General features: G+C 45.0%; 1 protein-coding gene across 1 annotated transcript in view; it reads left to right on the top strand.

Moving 5' to 3' along the window:
• Positions 1-20,404, top strand: part of RHOQ (ras homolog family member Q) — a 60,873-nt gene that overhangs the window by 38,964 nt on the left and 1,505 nt on the right. The window contains exon 4 of the mRNA XM_056568102.1: positions 1,617-1,712. Coding sequence (XP_056424077.1) covers positions 1,617-1,712 — 96 coding nt within the window. The remainder of the gene's footprint in view (positions 1-1,616; positions 1,713-20,404) is intronic.

The following is a 20,404-nucleotide window of genomic DNA, read 5'->3' as shown; positions in this document are numbered from 1 at the left end:
AGCGCGCTGCGGCTGATAATTCATTAATTAGAGGGGGGAGGGGCCCAACCTGTATTGCGGTATAAGGAAAAATTAATATCGTGCAGGAAAAAAAATTCGGTATTCGATATGAACCAGTATACCACCCAGCACTAGATGTTAAAAAAATACAATTGGTCCCACATAAAACAAGCCCTTATATGGCTCTTTACACAAAAACTGAAAGAGCTATGGCTCTAAGAAGGGGTTAGAAAAACGGTTATATTTTTAATGTCTACAAATACCACCAAAAATGCAATGTGATGGCCTGAATCTGCATAGTTATATGATAATTCAGGGCTTTGAGAAATGTGTTATGAATCTAGGAGCCAGCAAAAAAGTGAGGAGCCAGGATGCTGCACGTCACGTAACATTACTAAGCAAGGTGACATCATGTGATCAGCTATAAGTGTCCCCTCATCTCTCTCTGTGTCACAGTCATTAGTGTCCCCTCATCTCTCTGTGTCACAGTCATTAATGTCCCCTCATCTCTCTCTGTGTCACAGTCATTAATGTCCCCTCATCTCTCTGTGTCACAGTCATTAATGTCCCCTCATCTCTCTGTGTCACAGTCATTAGTGTCCCCTCATCTCTCTCTGTGTCACAGTCATTAGTGTCCCCTCGTCTCTCCTGTGTCACAGTCATTAGTGTCCCCTCATCTCTCCGTGTCACAGTCATAAGTGTCCCTTCATCTACCCTTGTGTCACAGTCATTAGTGTCCCCTCATCTCTCTCTGTGTCAGTCATTAATGTCCCCTCATCTCTCCGTGTCACAGTGATAAGTGTCCCTTCATCTACCCTTGTGTCACAGTCATTAGTGTCCCCTTGTCTCTCCTGTGTCAGTCATTAGTGTCCCCTCATCTCTCCCAGTGCTGCAGTCATTAGTGTCCCTCATCTCTTCCTGTGTCACAGTCATAAGTGTCCCCTCATCTCTCCCTGTGTTACAGTCATTAGTGTCCCCTCATCTCTCCCAGTGCTGCAGTCATTAGTGTCCCTCATCTCTTCCTGTGTCACAGTCATAAGTGTTCCCTCATCTCTCCCTGTGTCGGTCATTAGTGTCCCCTCATCTCTCCCTGTGTCAGTAATTAGTGTCCTCCCATCTCTCCATTGTGTCACAGTTATTACTGTCCCCTCCCTCCACTCTGTGTGTCAGCTATTACTGTCCCCTTATCTCTCCCCTGTGTCAGTCTTTACTATCCCCTCATTTCCCCCCTGTGTATCACAATCATTACTGTCCCCTCATGCAAAAAAAAACCAAAAAACTAAACAGTTTTACTTTCTTCTGCCTCCGTTTCTGCGCTGATCCCCCATTCTGCCTCCAGTGTTCAGCAGTGGATGTCTTCAGTTGGTTGACAGACTTTCCATCCTCTCGGAATAGCTCTATAAATGTATGCGGAGCGTTGTTAAGTGTCAGGAAGAATATTAGGTCAGGTCGCTTTGGCTGTACCCGCTTCTTGCTTCTCATTAAATGTGTTATTCTAAAAAAAAAAAAAAAAAAAAAAAAATTTTTAAAGTTCTCTCCAGAGGGTACAGCATGTTCTAAAAAAAAAAAAATGTAACGAGAAAAAAAAGTGATTTTTATATTTTTATGACTTGCAGATCGACCTAAGAGATGATCCCAAGACTTTAGCAAAGCTAAATGATGTGAAGGAAAAACCCATTCATGTTGAGCAGGGGTACAAGCTGGCAAAAGAGGTAAAAAAAAGTTAAAAATAATTTTTTTTCATTTTTTAACTTCCCTTTTATTCTCTCCGGCTCGGTAGACGACGGTTTCATTACTTGGATGACTGTCTACTGATCCTTGTAGAAATCTATGTTTGGAGATGGCGCATGATCTTTATTACTGTAATGATATTTTTATGCTTTTTCCCGCTGCTGGATGTTTGATGGGAACGGACATTATACTGGAAATATTCATTTTCAACCAAATAACATGTACAATTACAGCAGGATCTGCGTGCAACAGATACAGTCAGTAAGCAGCGCTTAGTAATGTTACATTTCCCGGTGATGCGATGGCCCCTGTGCTTATAGTTCTCCACTGGCACACAACAATATTAGGTTAGTCCTGAATCTGGACCACTTATAGTAGTGTTTCCAAACCAGTGTGCCTCCAGCTGTTGCAAAACTACAACTCCCAGCATGCCCGGACAGCCTTTGGCTGTCCGGGCATGCTGGGAGTTGTAGTTTTGCAACAGCCGGAGGCACGCTGACTTTAAAACACAGCACTATGGGGACTAAAAAAAATAGTTAAAAAAAATAAATAAATAGCTAATTAGCCCCTCCCCCCCAATTAAAGTTTAAATCACCCCCCTTTTTCCCATTTTTTGAAATAAAATAATGTAAACAAAAATAAACACAAACATATGTGCTATCAGCAAGCAGCAACAAGACGGATTTCTCCAGTCATGCCATGTTCATATGACAGAATTTGCCAGCGGAATCCGGCAGGAAAATTTGAGATTTCGGACATTCCGTTGCAGCAGAATCCCATTGGAACCCTGCTGCAACTTGCGAAACATCTGCCACGGAAATCCCAATTCCGGCCACTGTGGAATGAATTGATGTGTCAGTTATTTAGGGCCGAATCCGCTCGGAAATGCATTGCCGTCGATGGAAATGGCGTATTTCCGAATGGTCCTGGCGCCGGCCTTTTTTCTACAGGCACTCGCTATTTGTGGAATTTCCGCAAATTTTCGGCTGAGTGAACATGGCCTTAGAAGCGGGTGCGGGTGAGCCTGTCTACCTGTATATTCACATTAATGTGGGTGACCCTGCTGTCGGTTACCCTTTAGGGTATGGTCACATGTAGTACATCTGCAGCATATTTTGACGCTTCGGAATGCGCTACTGACCGCTCCTAGAGTGCACCTGCTGCTGTGCCCGTGTGCCCTATTTTGTCTGCTAGTAGCCACAATCCGCTGCCACACAGTGATCTGCGAGTCGCAGCGTGCATGTGCAGTCTTACTCACAGACATGGTGGTCACTCCCCCAGAGAGCTGCCGCGATGTCTGTGAGTACGCTGCGCATGCGCACGGCGACTCGAAGATCACTGTGTGTCTGCTCGTAGCGGCGGATTGAAGACGAAAAGGAAACATGGGCACAGCAGGAGGCACTCTCTAGGGACGGTCAAATACGCTTCAGATGCGCTACGTGTGGCCCTTAAAGCATACCTGTCAATTAATAAAAACATTGAACATGTCAAAAGTTTTTATCTCTTGGTGTTCAAACCCTGACCGAGTACGAGTGCAGATTGAGTGCCCCTCTACCTGCTCTGTATGTATGAGACCTGGACTGCCCCATAGACTTTCATTGTAAGGCCACCCTGGTCATGTGACACTCCCGTCTCATGATCTTGCGTCTTGTTCTCATGACCCGTGATCTTGGTTCTGACCCCAACTGACAACAGTGTTTTTTCAAGCAGTGTGTCTCCAGCTGTTGCAAAACTACAACTCCCAGCATGCTGGGAGTTGTAGTTTTGGAACATATTAAAAGTTTTTTGTTTTTTTTTTGTACCATTTAAGTCCTGTAGAACCTCTTTTCTTAGTGTCCCTGTCATTAGAAAGAACTTTTGACATGTCACTGAGACATGTCAAAACTTTTAATTGGTCATAGTCTGGGTTCAGACCTCCAGCGATCATGTTCTAGCTGCCCAGGAATGCTGGGTGTTGTAGTTTTGCCTTAACTCGAGGCACCCTGGTTGGGAAACACTGATCAGGGCACATGTATACAGTAGTCCTGTGCAAAGAGACTGTCGACCCCCAGCATGAAGCGGTGGTCAACACGCCCAGTGGTCGGACCCCCCGATATAATTTAGCACCACAGTACTCCTTTAAAGGGGTACTCCGGTGGAAAACAAATTTTTTTTTAATAAACTGATGCCAGAAAATTTAACAGATTTGTAAATGACTTCTATTAAAAAATCTTCAACCTTCCAGGACTTATCAGCTGCTGTATACTACAGAGGAAGTTCATTTCTTTTTTCATTTCTTTTCTGTCTGACCACAGTTCTCTCTGCTGACACCTCTGTCCATGTCAGGAACTGCCTGGAGCAGGATAGGTTTGCTATGGGGATTTACTCCTGCTCTGGACAGTTTCTGACATGGACAGAGGTGTCAGCAGAGAGCACTGTGGTCAGACAAAAAGAAATTCAAAAAGAAAAGAATTTCCTCTGGAGCATACAGCAGCTGTTAAGTACAGGAAGCATTAAGATTTTTATATATAGAAGTAATTTACAAATGTGTTTAACTTTCTGCCACCAGTTGATTTAAAAAAAAAAAAAGTTTTCCAACGGAGTACACCTTTAAAGGAGTACTGTGGTGCTAAATTATATCGGGGGGTCCGACCTTTGGGCGTGTTGACCACCGCTTCATTCTGGGGGTCGACAGTATCTTTGCACGGAGCAGCGATTGCTCTGTGCACGAGGAGAGCTGGGCGCCGGGCGGGAGATTGCGGGGGTCACGGTAGTCGGACCCCTCACGATCAGACACTTCTCTAGGCTGCACTATGTACAATATATTCTGCTATAAAAACTGGAGGAAGTTACCTGTAGGTAAGTGACCCAGGAGTGAGTGCGGATACAATGACTTCATGTACTGTAACAGACAGCACAGCCATTTACTGCCAACCAAGTGCGAGTTTACCAGCTATGGAAAATGACATCAGTTTTCTGCCAGGAATATATTAGCGCAGCGTATTATCTCAATGAAATTGGAGATCGGCTTCTTATTGCTTCTGAAATAAAAAGGAGAAATCTGCATAAAACATGAGAAGTCACAGTGCACATTCACAATGTGGCTATTCCAGGAAAGATTGGTATACACAGTAGGTATTTAGCTTCTTTTTAAGTGATTCTGCTTTATCAGTACTAAAGGGGTTCTGCTTCATGGCCTATATCAATGGTCTCCAAATTGTAGCCCTCCAGATGTTGCAAAACTACAACTCTCAGCATGCATAGTAAGGCTGCACGATATATCGCAATCCGCAATCAAATCGCGATTATTGCGGATTGCGATATAGCGATTTTGGCCTCGCAAAATTTTGCGATTATGTTGTAACACTCATTCCGTAAAGACCGGGCCGCGCAGCATAGGGACCGATTTCCATGTGAAACACTGCAGCCACCGATCCTGGCTCCAGTCCCGGAGACGGCCTCAATGCTCAGCCTCCGTGCAGCGTGGCCTGGCCCCTCCAGTGTGAGTCTCACTGTTCCTCCTCCCAGCAGGGCCTGGCACTGGTTGGAGGTGCCTTAACCCCACCACGGCTGGCCGCCATTTATATACGGTGCAGCCGTGAGGTGGGGATATATGAAACGAGCTCAGGAGCTGAGCTCGCTTCATGGTGGCTAATGCCGGGCATCACCGATCCAGGTGATGTCCAACATTAACTCTTTAGACGCCGCGATCAAAGTTGTTCGCGGCGTCTAAAATGCTGAAAGCACATGCTGGTAGCTCAGTGGAGCTGATCGGAACACCCGCGGTAAAACCCGCAGGGCCCCGATCAGCTGAGAGGATGGGTGGAGGTTCCCTACCTGCCTCCGGCTTGTCTGATTGGCACTCCAAAAATGCAGGCAGCTTTAGCAGCCTGTAGTAATGGAGCGCCGATAACATTGATCAGTGCTGTGCTATAGGCTTCTATGGCACAGCACTTATCATTTGTCTGCAAACACAAGATTGCAAATAATAGTCCCCAATGCCTCTCCAGCTGTTGCAAAGCTACAACTCCCAGCATGCCTTTGGCTGTCTGGGCATACTGGGAGTTGTAGTACAACAACTGGAGACACACTGTTTGGAAAACACTGCCCTAAAAATAGTAAAAAAAGAAAAAAGTGAATAAAGGTAATAAATGTGAATAAGCACCTCCCCTAATAAAAGTTTAAGGGTAGGGTCATACGACAAGGATGACCCGCCAGTGTCCCGACTGTTAGTGTGACCCGACCGTTATGGGCCTGCGAGTTACCGTGCGCTTGCAGTCTATTCACAGACATCCCGGAGCAGCCACAATGTCTGAGTACACTGCGTGCAGTGACTCAAATGGGATTCGCCCTGTGTGACTGCTCGGAGTGGTGGATTGCCACTGCGAGCAGGGGGGGAACAGCTGGAGGCTGGTCACCGGTGGATCAAATATGCTGCAGATCCATGTTCTATGACCCTACCCTAAATTGATCCCTTTTCCCCATTTTTATATAAAATAATATAAACAAAAATAAACATATGTCCATTCGTCGCGTCTGTAAATGTCTAAACTATTAAAATAGAACATTAATGAAACAGCACAGTCATTGGCATGAACGTAAAAAAAAATACTAAATACCAGGATTGCAAATTTTTGGTCACTTTATATACCAGAAAAAAATTCATACAAAGTAATCAAAAAGTCCCATCAAAACAAAAATGATACCGATAAAAAGTACAGATCACAGCGCAAAAAATAAGCCCTTATACATCCTGCATATGAAAAAATAATAAAGTTATAGGAATCAGAATAGGACAATTCAAGCATACTGATTTGCTCTCCCCCCCCCCCCCCCAATTCTCCCCAAACATATATATATATATATATATATATATATATATATATATATTTTATTTTATTTTTATTTATTTTTTTGTTTCGGGGTAAAATTAGTGATGTCATTACAAAGTAGCCTCATATCACAATTGAGCACTAAACTTTGTGGCTATTAGAAAGCGAAGAGGAAAAAATGAACCCCCCCCCCCCCCCTCTTCCCGGTCCTTAAGGGAAGTCACATATTCCCAGTGCTCCCTCTCAGTCAATGAACAGGTAATTTGAGGGGGGGGGGGGGGGGGGAGGGGTGGCTATATGAAATTAGGGTATTGTACATGAAATGGGGGTGATTTCCCTATTTTGTTTTTATTTTTTATTGAAATCGCAATATTTACCTCCATAATTACAATCGCACATTTTTCTCATATCCGTCCCCCTCTATGACAGGTGAGGCAGCCTCTGCACCCAGGTGGGAGTCTGAGGAGAGAGGAGAGGGGAGAACTTTTAGGGTCTATTCACATGGCAGAATTTCTGCTTGCGGAATTCCGCCTCAAATTAATGCCGATAGACTTCTATGGGATTCCGCCCTCCCATTCACACTTCTGAATTTCCGCAGCTGCTCCCTCACCTGGTGGAATGGGGTTCCCTGTTGTACATATATGGTTTATGTGTGCCTCCAGCTGTTCCACACTTTGGATTGTCCCCATTTTAGTAAATTTAACTACAATGCTCTGGATCTCCATGCTCTTAAAGACCAGTATGGTCACCTTTAACCCCCCCCCCCCCCCCCAGATCTCATGAGGGATTATAAGCTACTATAGATAGTTTTTTGGGTGGGTGTGTGGTCAGGGGTCACAAATCTCCAGGTATATATCCATGAAGACCTTTTTAGCAAATAATTTCAGGTGACATGGTCCATTTGTTTGTGGGCTCTCAGTGGTCGCACTGAACTCCACTAGACATTGATGGCACATTTAATGGAACTGGTTAAAGAGTACCTGATCGCCTCCCCCCCCCCCCCCCCAAATAATAATAAAAAAAAAAATGTTATATATGGTGGGGGCATGTCCTCACTCTGCATGACTAATCTTCCTCCCTGAGTCTGCTGTGCTGTGCTGGGTCTCTTTTTGCAATCACTGCAGGCTGTTATTTAACCCCCTCTTCTCTGTTTTCAGAGAGGAGTCTGATAGGTCAGGAGTGAGCACAGAGCTGTACAAAGCTAGAGCAACTTTCCACAGTAATAGCAGTCAGCTAATTTGTAGTCCCGTTATTTCTTAAAAATGGGTGTACTATTTGGCCTCACAACTACATCAGTTGCGTATACCAATACACATCCTGGAATTAGGTTCCCTGACCAGACCCCCTGAATCAGGGACTATACTAGTCCTCAGTAAAGTCCCATCAATACGGAGGTTCGACCACTACCAAGTGGTTGTGTAAGGTTTGGGAAAATGCCAGGAATATACTAGGTCTATCGGGATGCACAAAGTTCACACCTCTGTGGCACAACCCTGGCCTGCCTGAATTTCTTTCTTTCTTTCCAGGAAGCGGGGTTTTGGGAGCGGAAGGGGCTCTGCAGGGTAGAACAGCTGTGTACGAATAATGGGGGAGATTTATCAAAACCTGTCCAGAGGAAAAGTTGCCCATAGCAACCAGATAACTTCCTTTATTTCAAAGAGGATTTGCTAAAAATGAAAGAAGCGATCTGATTGGTTGCTATGGGCAACTCAGCAACTTTTCCTCTGGACAGGTTTTGATAAATCTCCCCCAATGTATTTAAGGCCTATGGGGATCTCCAGACTGAATTTGGGCTGCCACGTTCCTCTTTTTATAGATATTTATTACAACTCATGTCTATGAAGCGCAGGGTAGGCCGGAGATTCACACTAATCCTGTTTTGGATTTGTTGTCACGAATTTGGATTCTGCCGGGGTTATTTCATAGCTTTATGAGGAGCTGTTACACTCAGAAACATCCCTTGTTGGTCCGTGGGGAGTTGTGTTACATGTAAATTGTACTTGCTAAAAAAAAACTTAATAAAAAAAAAGGGGGTTGCTATGGTTTAACCCTATCATGAAACTTTTTTGCAGTTATTGAACTAGTTGTCCAAAAAAACTGGATCATGCACAATAATTTAATGTCATGGCAAGGAAGTTTTCTTATACATTTGGGAATTCTTTAGTCAAGTCAAAGATCTTTGCTTAGAACAGTGTTTCCCAACCAAGGTGCCTCCAGCTGTTGCAAAACTACAGCTTCCAACATGCCCGGAGTTGTAGTTTCGCAACAACTGGAGGCACCCTGGTTGGGAAACACTGGCTTAGCCTTTCTTCCTGATTGACAATTCGGCATACGTTCTCTTCCCGTTATTACATTACGATTGTTATTTAGATTACTCTTCTGAAGCTCCTGGGTGTATTCGGGCTGAACGTGGCGTCGGCTTCCCCATTGTCTTGTCTGAAATTTCTATTCTGCGCATATCCCTCAATGAAGACGCAGATGAGAACCGCCGCTTGCAATTTTCGCTGCCTACTGAACAGGAAGATAAATTGTCTTTCAGAAAAGTGGTCCCATTTCAAGGACAATGTATTTTTATGTTTTCCAGGTAATTTAGCTTTTCCCCAGGCAGTTATTCTGCACTCACGCTTGTGTCACTTTCTTGAGACTTTTTGTAGGTGTTTTTGTATCATGTACCTTCAGTATCGACAATTGCTGTACATTATGGTGAAAGTACACTATATTTTATGAATTATAAAAGTAACGGCGATAGGGAAGTGTAATATCTCAAAATTACTAACAAAACTCCAATCCACTCTCTATAAAGTGATATTTTGGTGAGTGGAATTAGCGGGTGTTCACACTGAAAATATTAGGTCTGTGGATATTGTGATAAAAGTAGGCCCAAATTCCATCAAAGGCAACATATACATTTTTTTCTGTTTTTTTTACATAATAGCATGTCAATACCGTTATGTGTGACACTTCTGGCGTAGATGCTTTAGATCAATGTTTTCCAAACCAGTGTGCCTCCAGCTGTTGCAGAACTGCAACTCCCAACATTCCTGCATGCTGGGAGTTGTAGCTTTGCAACAGCTGGAGGCACACTGGTTTGGAAATACTGATTTAGATGCATGCAGTGTTTTACAATCCGGGCGGCTGTGCCCCATTCTGGCTTATGGGGCACCAGATAAGCAATCAGTCAATTGCTTATATAGATCAATGTAATCATAAGCATTTTGAGAACCGTGTAAGTGGCATTTATTAATGCTACAATGTAAAAGTTTACATCAGGAAGTTCCCCCAACGTTATACCATCACAAAAACATGGTGTGAGAAGAGCCTTACAATTAATTCATACAGCTAGTAGACTTCTCTCTTCAAACAGTTCCAGATGATTTCTTAAAGGAGAAATGCAGCTCTAAACTCTTAACTCCAATAGTGCCCGGGCTGCTAAAACTATAAAAAACAAACCTTAACTCACCTTCCTACGTCCCCCCGTTGTGCCGGTTTTGGCGTCCCATTCCTCCACTGCTGCTCGGCTCCCAGCTTCTTAGGCTCGAAACATCATACTGCGGTCAGCGTATCGTCGGCCGCAGTGATGTCCTGCCTTGGCCGGTGATAGAATGACCGCACTGTCATGTAAGAAGCCCGGGCAGCAGAAGACGGTGCCCGTTATAATGTAAAATATATAAAGTTATATGACTGTTAAGCCAATACTGGCACAACGGGGGAATGTAGGAAGGTGAGCTAAAGTTTGTTTTTTTAGTTTTTGCAGCCACGGCACTATTGGAATTAAAAATTTAGCGCCACATTTCTCCTTTAAACTATAATATAAAAGAACAATATTGACTAATAAAGCACTTGAAGGAATAGTGTAGTGAAAAATAACTTATCCCCTATTCAAAGAATAGGGGATACGTTATATCTAGCCGACCGCTGGGACCCCCTGCGATCTCTTGAACAGGGCCCGGCGGTCTGCTGGAAGGGGGCGTGCCGGATTGGTGGCCAACACGTCCCCTCCATGTATCCCATAGGGGGGGGTGTCGGCTGCGGCTTCCTGCAAGGGTCGGAATGGCCCCTTTTGGCAGACTGCCAGGGCCCTGTTCATCAGGAGATCGCGGGGGGTCCTTTGGATAGGGGAGAAGTTATTTTTCACTGCACTACTACTTTAAAGCGTTACTGGTCGTCATTTAAAGTAACTTTTGACATGTCACACAGACATGTATAAAGTTAAGATTAGTTGGGTATCTCAGTGCTGGGGCCCACCTCTCACAGGCGCTCAATGCAAAAGAATGTCTCTATAGACTATAATAGAGCTAGTCTCCTGTAATCAGTCAGACTGCGTGCCAAGCCGGGAAGTAAAGCATGCTGCCATGTGCTTCACCCGGCTATGACTAACGGTCAGGTTAACCAACCTTAAAGGGGTACTCCCTTAATCCTTCCAGTACTTTTCAGCTGCTGTATGCTCCGCAGGAAGTTCTTTTCTTTTTGAATTTCCATTCTGTCTGACCACAGTGCTCTCTGCTGACACCTCTGTCCATTTTAGGAACTGTCCAGAGCAGGATAGATTTGCTGTGGGGATTTGCTTGTACTCCTAAAATGGACAAAAAGGAACAGAAAGGAACATCAAAAAGAAAATAACTTCCTGTGGAGCATATTGCAGCTGATAAGTACTAGAAGGTAGGAAGATTTTTAAATAGAACTAATTTTCAAATCTGTGAATTCGGGAAGAAAACAGACATGGTCGCACATCTACAATCTTGTATAATGATCTGATTGCTTCTCAGCATAATATCAAAAACTAACAGGTTGTTAGTATACATTTTTGATCAAAAAGTACAAGCCCACTCGCCACGTCAAGGCCACCTATTTAGAGTGGGTCCCTAACGTCCCTAGCATAAAATGGCGTAGGACTGGGCGGCGACCACCACCGCCGCGACACCAGTGAAACGAAATGACCCACTGGCAGAGCGGCCCCAATGCCACTCAAACCAGTCTATGGGTCGCACCTCCCCGCAGACACGGCGCCGCGGCAGCAACGGACGCCGCACAGCACCACACCAGTGTGAACAAGGTGTAATAGCTCACTTACCATGCTCTCCCAGTCAGACTGGGAGGCTGCTAGGAAAGAAATGGCGTCCTGTCTGCGGGGAGGTGCGACCCATAGACTGGTTTGAGTGGCATTGGGGCCGCTCTGCCAGTGGGTCGTTTCCCCCCGTGGGCACTGGTGTCGTGGCGGTGGTGGTCGCCGCCCAGTGCTACGCCATTTTATGCTAGGGACGTTAGGGACCCACTCTAAATAGGTGGCCTTGACGTGGCGAGTGGGCTTGTACTTTTTGATCAAAAATGTATACTAACAACCTGTTAGTTTTTGAAGCAATCAGATCATTATACAAGATTGTAGATGTGCACCATGCCTGTTTTCTACCCAAATTCACACTGTAATTTTCAAATCTGTTTAACTTTCTGGCACAAGTTGATTTAAAAAAAATTAAATAAAAGGTTTTCCAGTGGAGTACCCCTTTAACTTTTTATGTGTCAGCGCACAATGTCAGAAGATCATTTAAATCACAGTTAAAGTTTAAACAGTCCCTACTTTTTAGAAGGGCTCCATGACAATGAGCTGATCACAAACTTAATCCCAGCAATCAACTTGTATTAAGTCTTCAGGTTCCCTGCTGCGCCTCTACAGAAAGATGGATTACTCCTGGTTTCCCAAGGGACAGGAAACCATTGGGGCTTGGGAGAGATGCACTTCCTTTTAAAGTGTACCCGTCAGATCCAACAAAATTTTTTTTTTAAATATATCACTCAGTACCTAATCCTGTCCATGTACATCTAATTTTTATGTGTCTAGCACCTTTATTTATTTTTTTATTACACTTTTAATTTAGCTCACTAGTCTGAATTCCTCTCAAAGGGGGGGGGGGGGGGGGGGGCGTGGCCTCACTGTGCAGGTCTCCGCCCCCTCCCTCAGTATGTTGTCTGCTCACATCTCCCCTAGCATTAGCAAAACTACAACTCCCAGCATGTCCTCACTGACAGTAGCGGGACACAAGCTGACAGTGGGAGGATTTTTCCTCCAGCTATGAGCCCTGCACTCACAGCTGTCAATCAAGGAAGTGTGTCCATGACATAGGTGATGACGCATGGACACAGGACTAGTATGCTTCCAAGCACGTGGGGGGGGGGGGGGGCAGTTGTTTGACTGGCTTTTTCAGTATGAAATACTGAAATTTTTCTAATGAAAGCAATTGCAAAAACCTATTGGTTATACATGCTTTACAACATATCAAAAGTTTTTGTATCTGACAGTACCCATTTAAGCTTCAGGTTTCCTGTCCTTGGGGGAGGAGTCCATCTCTCTGGTGGTGCTGTCATGACAGGGGGGAAAAGGAAGCATTTCACAGTTCTTATTCAAATCAACGGGTTATCTGTGTAATGCAGGACAGAACAGGTCTAGGAGGAGATTTATCAAAACCTGTGTAGAGGAAGTGTGGTGCAGTTGTCCATAACAACCAATCAGATTGTTTCTTTCATTTTTAAAATGGCCTCTTAAAAAAATGAAAGCAGCAATCTGATTGGTTGTTATGGTCAACTGCACTGTTACGCCGAGCGCTCCGGGTCCCCGTTCCTCCCCGGAGCGCTCACAGCTGACCCGGAGCGCTGCGCTAGTCTAGTATCTCTGGCAGGGATGCGACCCGCGATGCGGGACGCGCCCGCTCGCGGTTCGCATCCCAGCCTGCTTACCCGACCTGTTCCCCGTTTGTCCAGTCCAGGCGCGCGGCCCCACTCCCTAGGGCGCGCTCGCGCCGGCTCTCTGCGATTTAAAGGGCCAGTGCGCCGCTGATTGGCGCCTGGCCCAAATTAGTAACTTCACCTGTGCCTTGGTCTATATTACCTCACTTCCCCTTCCCTGTATTGCCAGATCTTGTTGCCATTGTGCCAGTGAAAGCGTTCCTTGTATGTCCCAAGCCAGTGTTCCAGACCTCCTGCCCCTGACTACGATCCTTGCTGCCTGCCCTGACCTTCTGCTACGTCCGACCTTGCTCTTGCCTAATCTCTTGTACCGCGCCTATCTCAGCCGTCAGTCGGGGTTGAGTCGCTATCGGGTGGAACGACCTGGGGGTTACCTGCCGCAGCAAGTCCATCCCGCTTTGCGGCGGGCTCTGGTGAATACCAGTAACCCCTTAGACTCCGTTCCCCTGGTACGGCCCACGTCATCACCCCACTGACACAGAGGTTGCACCACCAGTATCCTCGGAGTACCCGGATCCTGACATGCACCACACTTCCTCTACACAGGTTTTGATAAATCTTCCCTCTGTGTTGCCTAACAGAGCTTATGAAAATAGATTTTTCGAAACTGAAGAACAAGATCATTGTAGGCGTCTTGCACAATGTGGCAAATCTATTACGAAATCTAAAATGTTACACAGAAGAAAACTAATACTTCTCAATTTGTGGCCAGGTTTTTGGGGAGATTTTATCGTAGTTGACTCCAAGACAAGAATTTTATCCAGTAGCCACTACAGTTTGGTTTTACTTTAAATAACACATTAGGGAACTGCATAAATAGCAATTCCTTAATTTATTATTGCCTAATAGAATCTCTATCCTTAGCTATGGGAACTTTGTAATAACAACATGTAAGTAGGCTCTATTGCAGATTGTGTAAACATAGTGCAGAATGTTGGGCCTTTTTTTCTGATAATATAACGTACCCCATTAGAGGAATTCATTTTTTTTTTGTTTCTATGAAGAAACAGGAAAATGGAAGTGTGAACACAGACCAAAGGCCCCTATACACATCAAGGGTAAGGCCACGCGTAGCGCATTTGCAGCGTATTTGATGCTGCGGATGCGCTACTGACCACCCCTAGAGTGTGCCTCCTACTTTGCCCATGTGTCCTGGTTTGTCTCCTCATAGCAGCAATACGCCGCTACAATCAGTCGCGCGCATGCATAGCGTACTCACAGACACTTTTTTTTTTGCAGGTGCAGTAGCCCTTCTGGGTGTTCCTCTTAGCGGTCTAGGGGAGGTGTGTGTGACCATCAGGTTCCGCACCTCCGTGCAAAAACCCGGGTACTCGTGCATGGGCAGGGTACCGACCGTTAACGGCTCTGCGGGCAGATAACTTGGCTGACGCCAAGGGGGATGCCGGGAGCATTTGGGGTCCATTAGTAGCTTCGGTGAAAAGGGACATCGAAGCTGGAGCCTCGCAGGTACCTTTTGGTCTGGAGGTGAAGGGTAAGGTTTGTTGGGGGGGCATCTCTCCTATCAGAGAAGGGGTTGCGATAGACTGCATCCTTTGTGTACGTTTTTTTCTTGCACTTTGGGTGATTCGAGAGCACGTTCCTCGGCTCTTAATAAAGACTGGTGTATAGAGCCAAATGCAATTGACCAGTGTTTCCCAAGCACGGTCCTGAAGAACAGAGGCCATTTGTCCTTTGAGTTAATGTAGCTGCAGCGCACATGCTCAACCACCACTTCATTCATTTTCTAAAATCCCATAGACTATTCTATGTTCTGAAGTCCCACAGAGAGTAAAAAGAGCAGTGGCCAACAATGGGCGCCGCTGATCCATTCGGTAAGAGGACAGTTGACTTTTGTTTTCGTGATCAGTGAGGGTCCCATTAATCAGACCCCCCCATCACCGATCATCTAGCTATGGATCAGGAGAACTTGGAATAACTCACTTAACTCAGGATTCCAACAAGGTTATTATGGAATTAGGGAATTGCTATATAAATATATATATATATTCATACATATACACACACAGTGATCCCTCAACTTACAATGGCCTCAACATATAATAGTCTTTTCTGGACCATTGTAATTTGAAACCAGACTCAACATACAATGTACAGACAGTCCAGATCTGTGAAACGTGTCAATGGCTTGAAGAACCGACCAATCAGAATGGGCATTCACTGGTAAAACCCCTGTATTACTGAAGTGCTTGCACTGACTGGTGTCTGGTAGCTCCCCCTACAGTACAGGAAGGTATAACCAAAGTTATGGCACAGTATAGTATATATTATAATTAGGGATCTATGATTCCTATATACAATTATTACAGGAAGGTATTACATGTTCTGTACTCTTTACCTGTGCCAGGGTTAGCTGCTCCTTTGGACTCCAGGTGAAGGCAGCTCCATGTTACTTTTTTAGGACATTGTGTATTCTGTATAGAACCCTGAAGAAGCTCCTGTCCTCTACATAGACCAGCATTTCCCAACCAGGGTGCCTCCAGCTGTTGCAAAACTACAACTCCCAGCATTCCCGGACAGCCTTCGGCTGTCCGGGCATGCTGGGAGTTGTAGTTTTGCAACAGCTGGAGGCACCCTGGTTGGGAAACACTGACAGACAGTGATTTACAGCTCCCAGCAGATCTTTCTTACTTTTATATGTACGATCTTGCGTTATCTGTATTAGCTATCTACTTATTTTTCTTTAATCCTCACGTTTTTCTATTTTTGGATGACATTTTGGTGGCTTCAGAACCAATTACAAAGGTTTCCATAGAGTTATGGTCTCAACATACAATTGTTTCAACATACAATGGTCGCCCTGGAACCAATTAATATTGTAACTTGAGGGACCACTGTATGTGTGTATATATATATATATATATGTCATGAACAGAAGCCATTTTAATGAATGACCTCCATGTGTCCACTGCTGCTGTGCTTTGGGTTACCTGTAATTCTCTGCTTATTTCAGCAGGAAGAGCAGTTCTATCATTTGCCTGCAAAATGATGTAAGCCTTGATAGAAAGGGGTCCCTCCTCCCACCCCGGAGAACACAGTGACTCACAAGCCGGAGAACACAGTGACTCAGTATCACCAAGAAAAGAGCCAAAAGGTGCAGCCTGTTCCCCAGCAGATCCAGATAATAATGTGACTAGTGCACAGATGATCAGGGGGACTCATACAGAAACGGCTTGTGCTGCCAAATTGTTCAATAGCAAGGCTTATATCTGGCTACATTAAGGCCTACCTACTGTGCATCAACCACTGGACGTCTAATCCGGCTGTATGCACACCTTGGCTGGACTGCAAAGTCTTCAGTGCCTACAGTGCTTTTGTGTCAGTGCTGACTGCTTTAATATTCTCACTACGTGTAGCCGACAGAGCACAGGAAGAAATCTGAATGAAGCTTTAGATGCAAATAAAGGAGTAAGGGTCTATTCACACGGCAGAATTTCCGCCTCAGATTAAAGCGTACCTGTCAGATCCAACAAAAATAATTTTTTTTTTAATCTATCACTCAGTACCTAATCCTGACCGTTTGGCAAGTAGAACAACAAGACCCCAATAGGCGCTGCAGATTCCCACGAAGTAAACCAAACCAGAGATGCAGTGGTAGTACAAAACACTGGAAGGTTTATTGTAATAAAATACAGATTACGCGTTTCGGGGGAGCCACCCCCTTCTTCAGATCAGAGTACTCTGATCTGAAGAAGGGGGTGGCTCCCCCGAAACGCGAAATCTGTATTTTATTGTTTTTTATTACAATAAACCTTCCAGTGTTTTGTACTACCACTACATCTCTGGTTTGGTTTACTTTGTGGGAATCTGCAGCGCCTATTGGGGTCTTGTTGTTCTACTTGCCAAAGTTTCATCAGGATTGGTTGTCTTTCCTACCCGTGACCTCCGGCTTGGCACCAGTCCTACCATCTCTGCTACTTCTGTTAACCCCATTGTGGGTTGACACGCAAGTTTTCACTTGCTCTCAGGTGAGCAGCCACTACCTAGGGGTGTGTCTTAACCGACCCCCGATCTTTTATGTTGCTTACCCATACGGTATCATACGAGGCGCCTCCCTCCGGTCTCTCCTTTTTTATCTTCTACAGGCTAATCCTGACCATGTACATTTAATTTTTATGTGTCTAGCACCTTTATTTACTTTTTTATTACACTTTTAATTTGCACTTTAGTCTGAATTCCTCTCAAAGGGAGGGGGCGTGGCCTCACTGTGCAGGTCTCCGCCCCCTCTCTCAATCTCCCCTAGCATTAGCAAAACTACAACTCCCAGCTTGTCCTCACTGACAGTAGCGGGACACAAGCTGACAGTGGGAGGATTTTTCCTCCAGCTCCGAGCCCTGCACTCACAGCTGTCAATCAAGGAAGTGTGTCCATGACATAGGTGATGATGCATGGACACAGCAGGACTAGTGTGTGTCCAAGCAGGCAGGGGGGGCAGTTGTTTGACTGGCTTTTTCAGTATGAAACACTGAAAATTTTCTAATGAAAGCAATTGCAAAACCTATTGGTTATACATGCTTTACAGCATATCAAAAGTTTTTGTATCTGACAGTGCCCATTTAAAGCCCATAGATAGACGTCTATGGGATTCCGCACTCCCATTCACACTTCTGAATTTCTGCTTGCGGAATTCCGCAAGCGGAAATTCAGAAGTGTGAATGGGAGTGCGGAATCCCGTAGAAGTCTATGGGCTTCAATTTGAGCAGACACTAAGAGTTTAACTCCAAGACCCGCATGGTAATGAAAAGGGTTAAACAAAGTAAACATATAGGCCCAGATTTTTCAAACTGTGTGAGAGAAAAGAGTGATATTCCCACAGCAACCAATCACAGCTCAGCTAACGAGTTGCGGTAAAGTGAAAGCAGAGCTGTGATTGGTCGCTGTGGGAAAATTACTTTTTTTCTCTCACACAGTTTGATAAATCTGGGCCATAGGTGTTAAAAGGCCTAATTACTAGTTTGGGGTCCTGCATTCCCCCATCCTTTTACAGTTTGTATGTAGCTACAGCATGTATGCTTGATCACCATTCTATACAAACTGTAGATCTTAGGTCTGCAGACTGTGTATCTCCAGCTGTTGTGAAAAAATCTATCCCCCCCCCCCCCCATCTTTGAATGTGAAAATAGAAATTTAGAACTTTTTGAAAATGTATTTACAATGGAAACCAAAATTGTGCATGCGGACCCTTTCCTATGACACTTGAAATTTATCTCTGGCTCCTCCCATTTCTCTCGATCATCTCTGAGATGTTTCTCCACCTTGATCGGAGTCCGTTGCGGAAGATTCAGATGATTGGACAGGATTTGGAAAGACACAGCCCCATCTATATAAGGACTCACAGCTGACAATGCATATCAGAGCAGATACCAAGCCATGAGGGGGATAGAACTGCCTGTAGAGCTCAAACAGGATTGTCTGGATGAAAAGATCTGGAGAAGGGACAAAAACATCCCTGCTGCATTTAAGTGGTACTCCGGCGCTTAGACATCTTATCCCCTATCCAAAGGATAGGGGATAAGATGCCTGATCGCAGGGGTCTCGCCGCTGGGGACCCCCGTGATCTTGCACGCAACACCCCATTTATAATCAGTCCCCAAAACGTGTTCGCTCTGGGCCTGATTACCGGCGACCACATGGCCAGAGGTGTGTGACGTCACGCCTCCGCCCCTGTGTGACATCATGCTCCGCCCCTCAATGCAAGCCTATGGGAGGGGGCATGACAGCTGTTACGCCCCCTCCCATGGGCTTGCATTGAGGGGGGGGGGCGGAGCGTGACATCACACGGGGCGGAGCCTTGACGTCACAACGCTCCGGCCCCGTGATCGACAGTAATCAGACCCAGAGCAAACACGCTCTGGGGACTGATTATAAACTGGGTGCGGCCTGCAAGATCACGGGAGTCCCCAACGGCGAGACCCCCGCTATCAGGCATCTTATCCCCTATCCTTTGGATAGGGGATAAGATGTCCAAGCTCCGAAGAACCCCTTTAAGTTCCCAAGAGCACATTGGCCTCCGTAAGGCCTAGTTTTCACTTTTTTTGGAAAACTGCCACCACTGCAGTTTTAGAATAAAAGCTAGATGTGGATTCAGTAGGAAGGAGAAGTATCCTTTCTTTTATAATTATGATTCCTTTTGAATACACATCTGGCTTTGGCTCAAAAACTGCAGTGGCAGCTTTAAAAAAAACACAAAAAAAAAACAGCCAAGTGGAAACGTAGCCTAATTCTTACACCTAATTGGGGAAGAAGGGCCTTGGTAAGAGAAGTGACCAAGAACCCAATGGTCACTCTGACTGAGCTCCAAAGATCCTGTGTGCAGATGGTAGAAACGTCCAGAAGGTCAAAAAGGACTTTTGTAGACAATCGGACTTTCACATTGGACGAGTATAAAGCCGCTTTTTGACAGGTTCTATAGTATGTGCTGAATTTATTAAAAGTGGCTATTGACGTTTTATTGCAAAAAAGTTGCATTCTGATGCCACATAGTGGGTAGTTGTTCCTTCATGTTTAAATCAAGGGACAATGTATTATATGGTTTATGCACAATCGCTGCTTAGGCTGATAGCATACGTCTGCTTATTTCTTAGTTTGGCTGACTAGTAAATTGGTTTTATTTTTCTCCTCTTTGTGGATGAGATGGTGAAACCAACATCCAGCATTGAAATTATTTTAAAGGGGTACTCCACTGCCCCAGCAGTCGGAACATTTTCTTCCGAAAGCTTGGACCGGGCGTCCTGACGTCAATGCAAAGCCCCCTCAATGCAAATCTATGCCGCCACGCCCCCTCCCGTAGACTTGCATTGATTGGGCGTGGCGTGATGTTATGACCCCCGCACCCAGCGTTCTAAAGGAGCGTTGGGTGCTGCACAGAGATCAAGGGGGACCCCCCCCCCCCCGATCATACATTGGTGGATAAGATGTCTAAGGGCGGAGTACTCCTTTAAAATCATAAAACTACTTCACTGTAAAAAAAAATTATTTTTACGAAAATTTAAATTTTTTCTGGAAAAAACAAAACGGTATTATTCCATGCCTACTATGTTACAACATTTTGGGAAAATTTTCTCTCTCTACTCTTGCCATGTCAGCAAAAAAAAAAAAAAATAAAT

The sequence above is a fragment of the Hyla sarda genome, chromosome 3 (genome assembly GCF_029499605.1).
Source record: "Hyla sarda isolate aHylSar1 chromosome 3, aHylSar1.hap1, whole genome shotgun sequence".
Taxonomy (NCBI): Eukaryota; Metazoa; Chordata; class Amphibia; order Anura; family Hylidae; genus Hyla; species Hyla sarda.
Note: the sequence above shows the minus strand (reverse complement) of the source record. Positions and strands in the feature narration are given on the sequence as shown.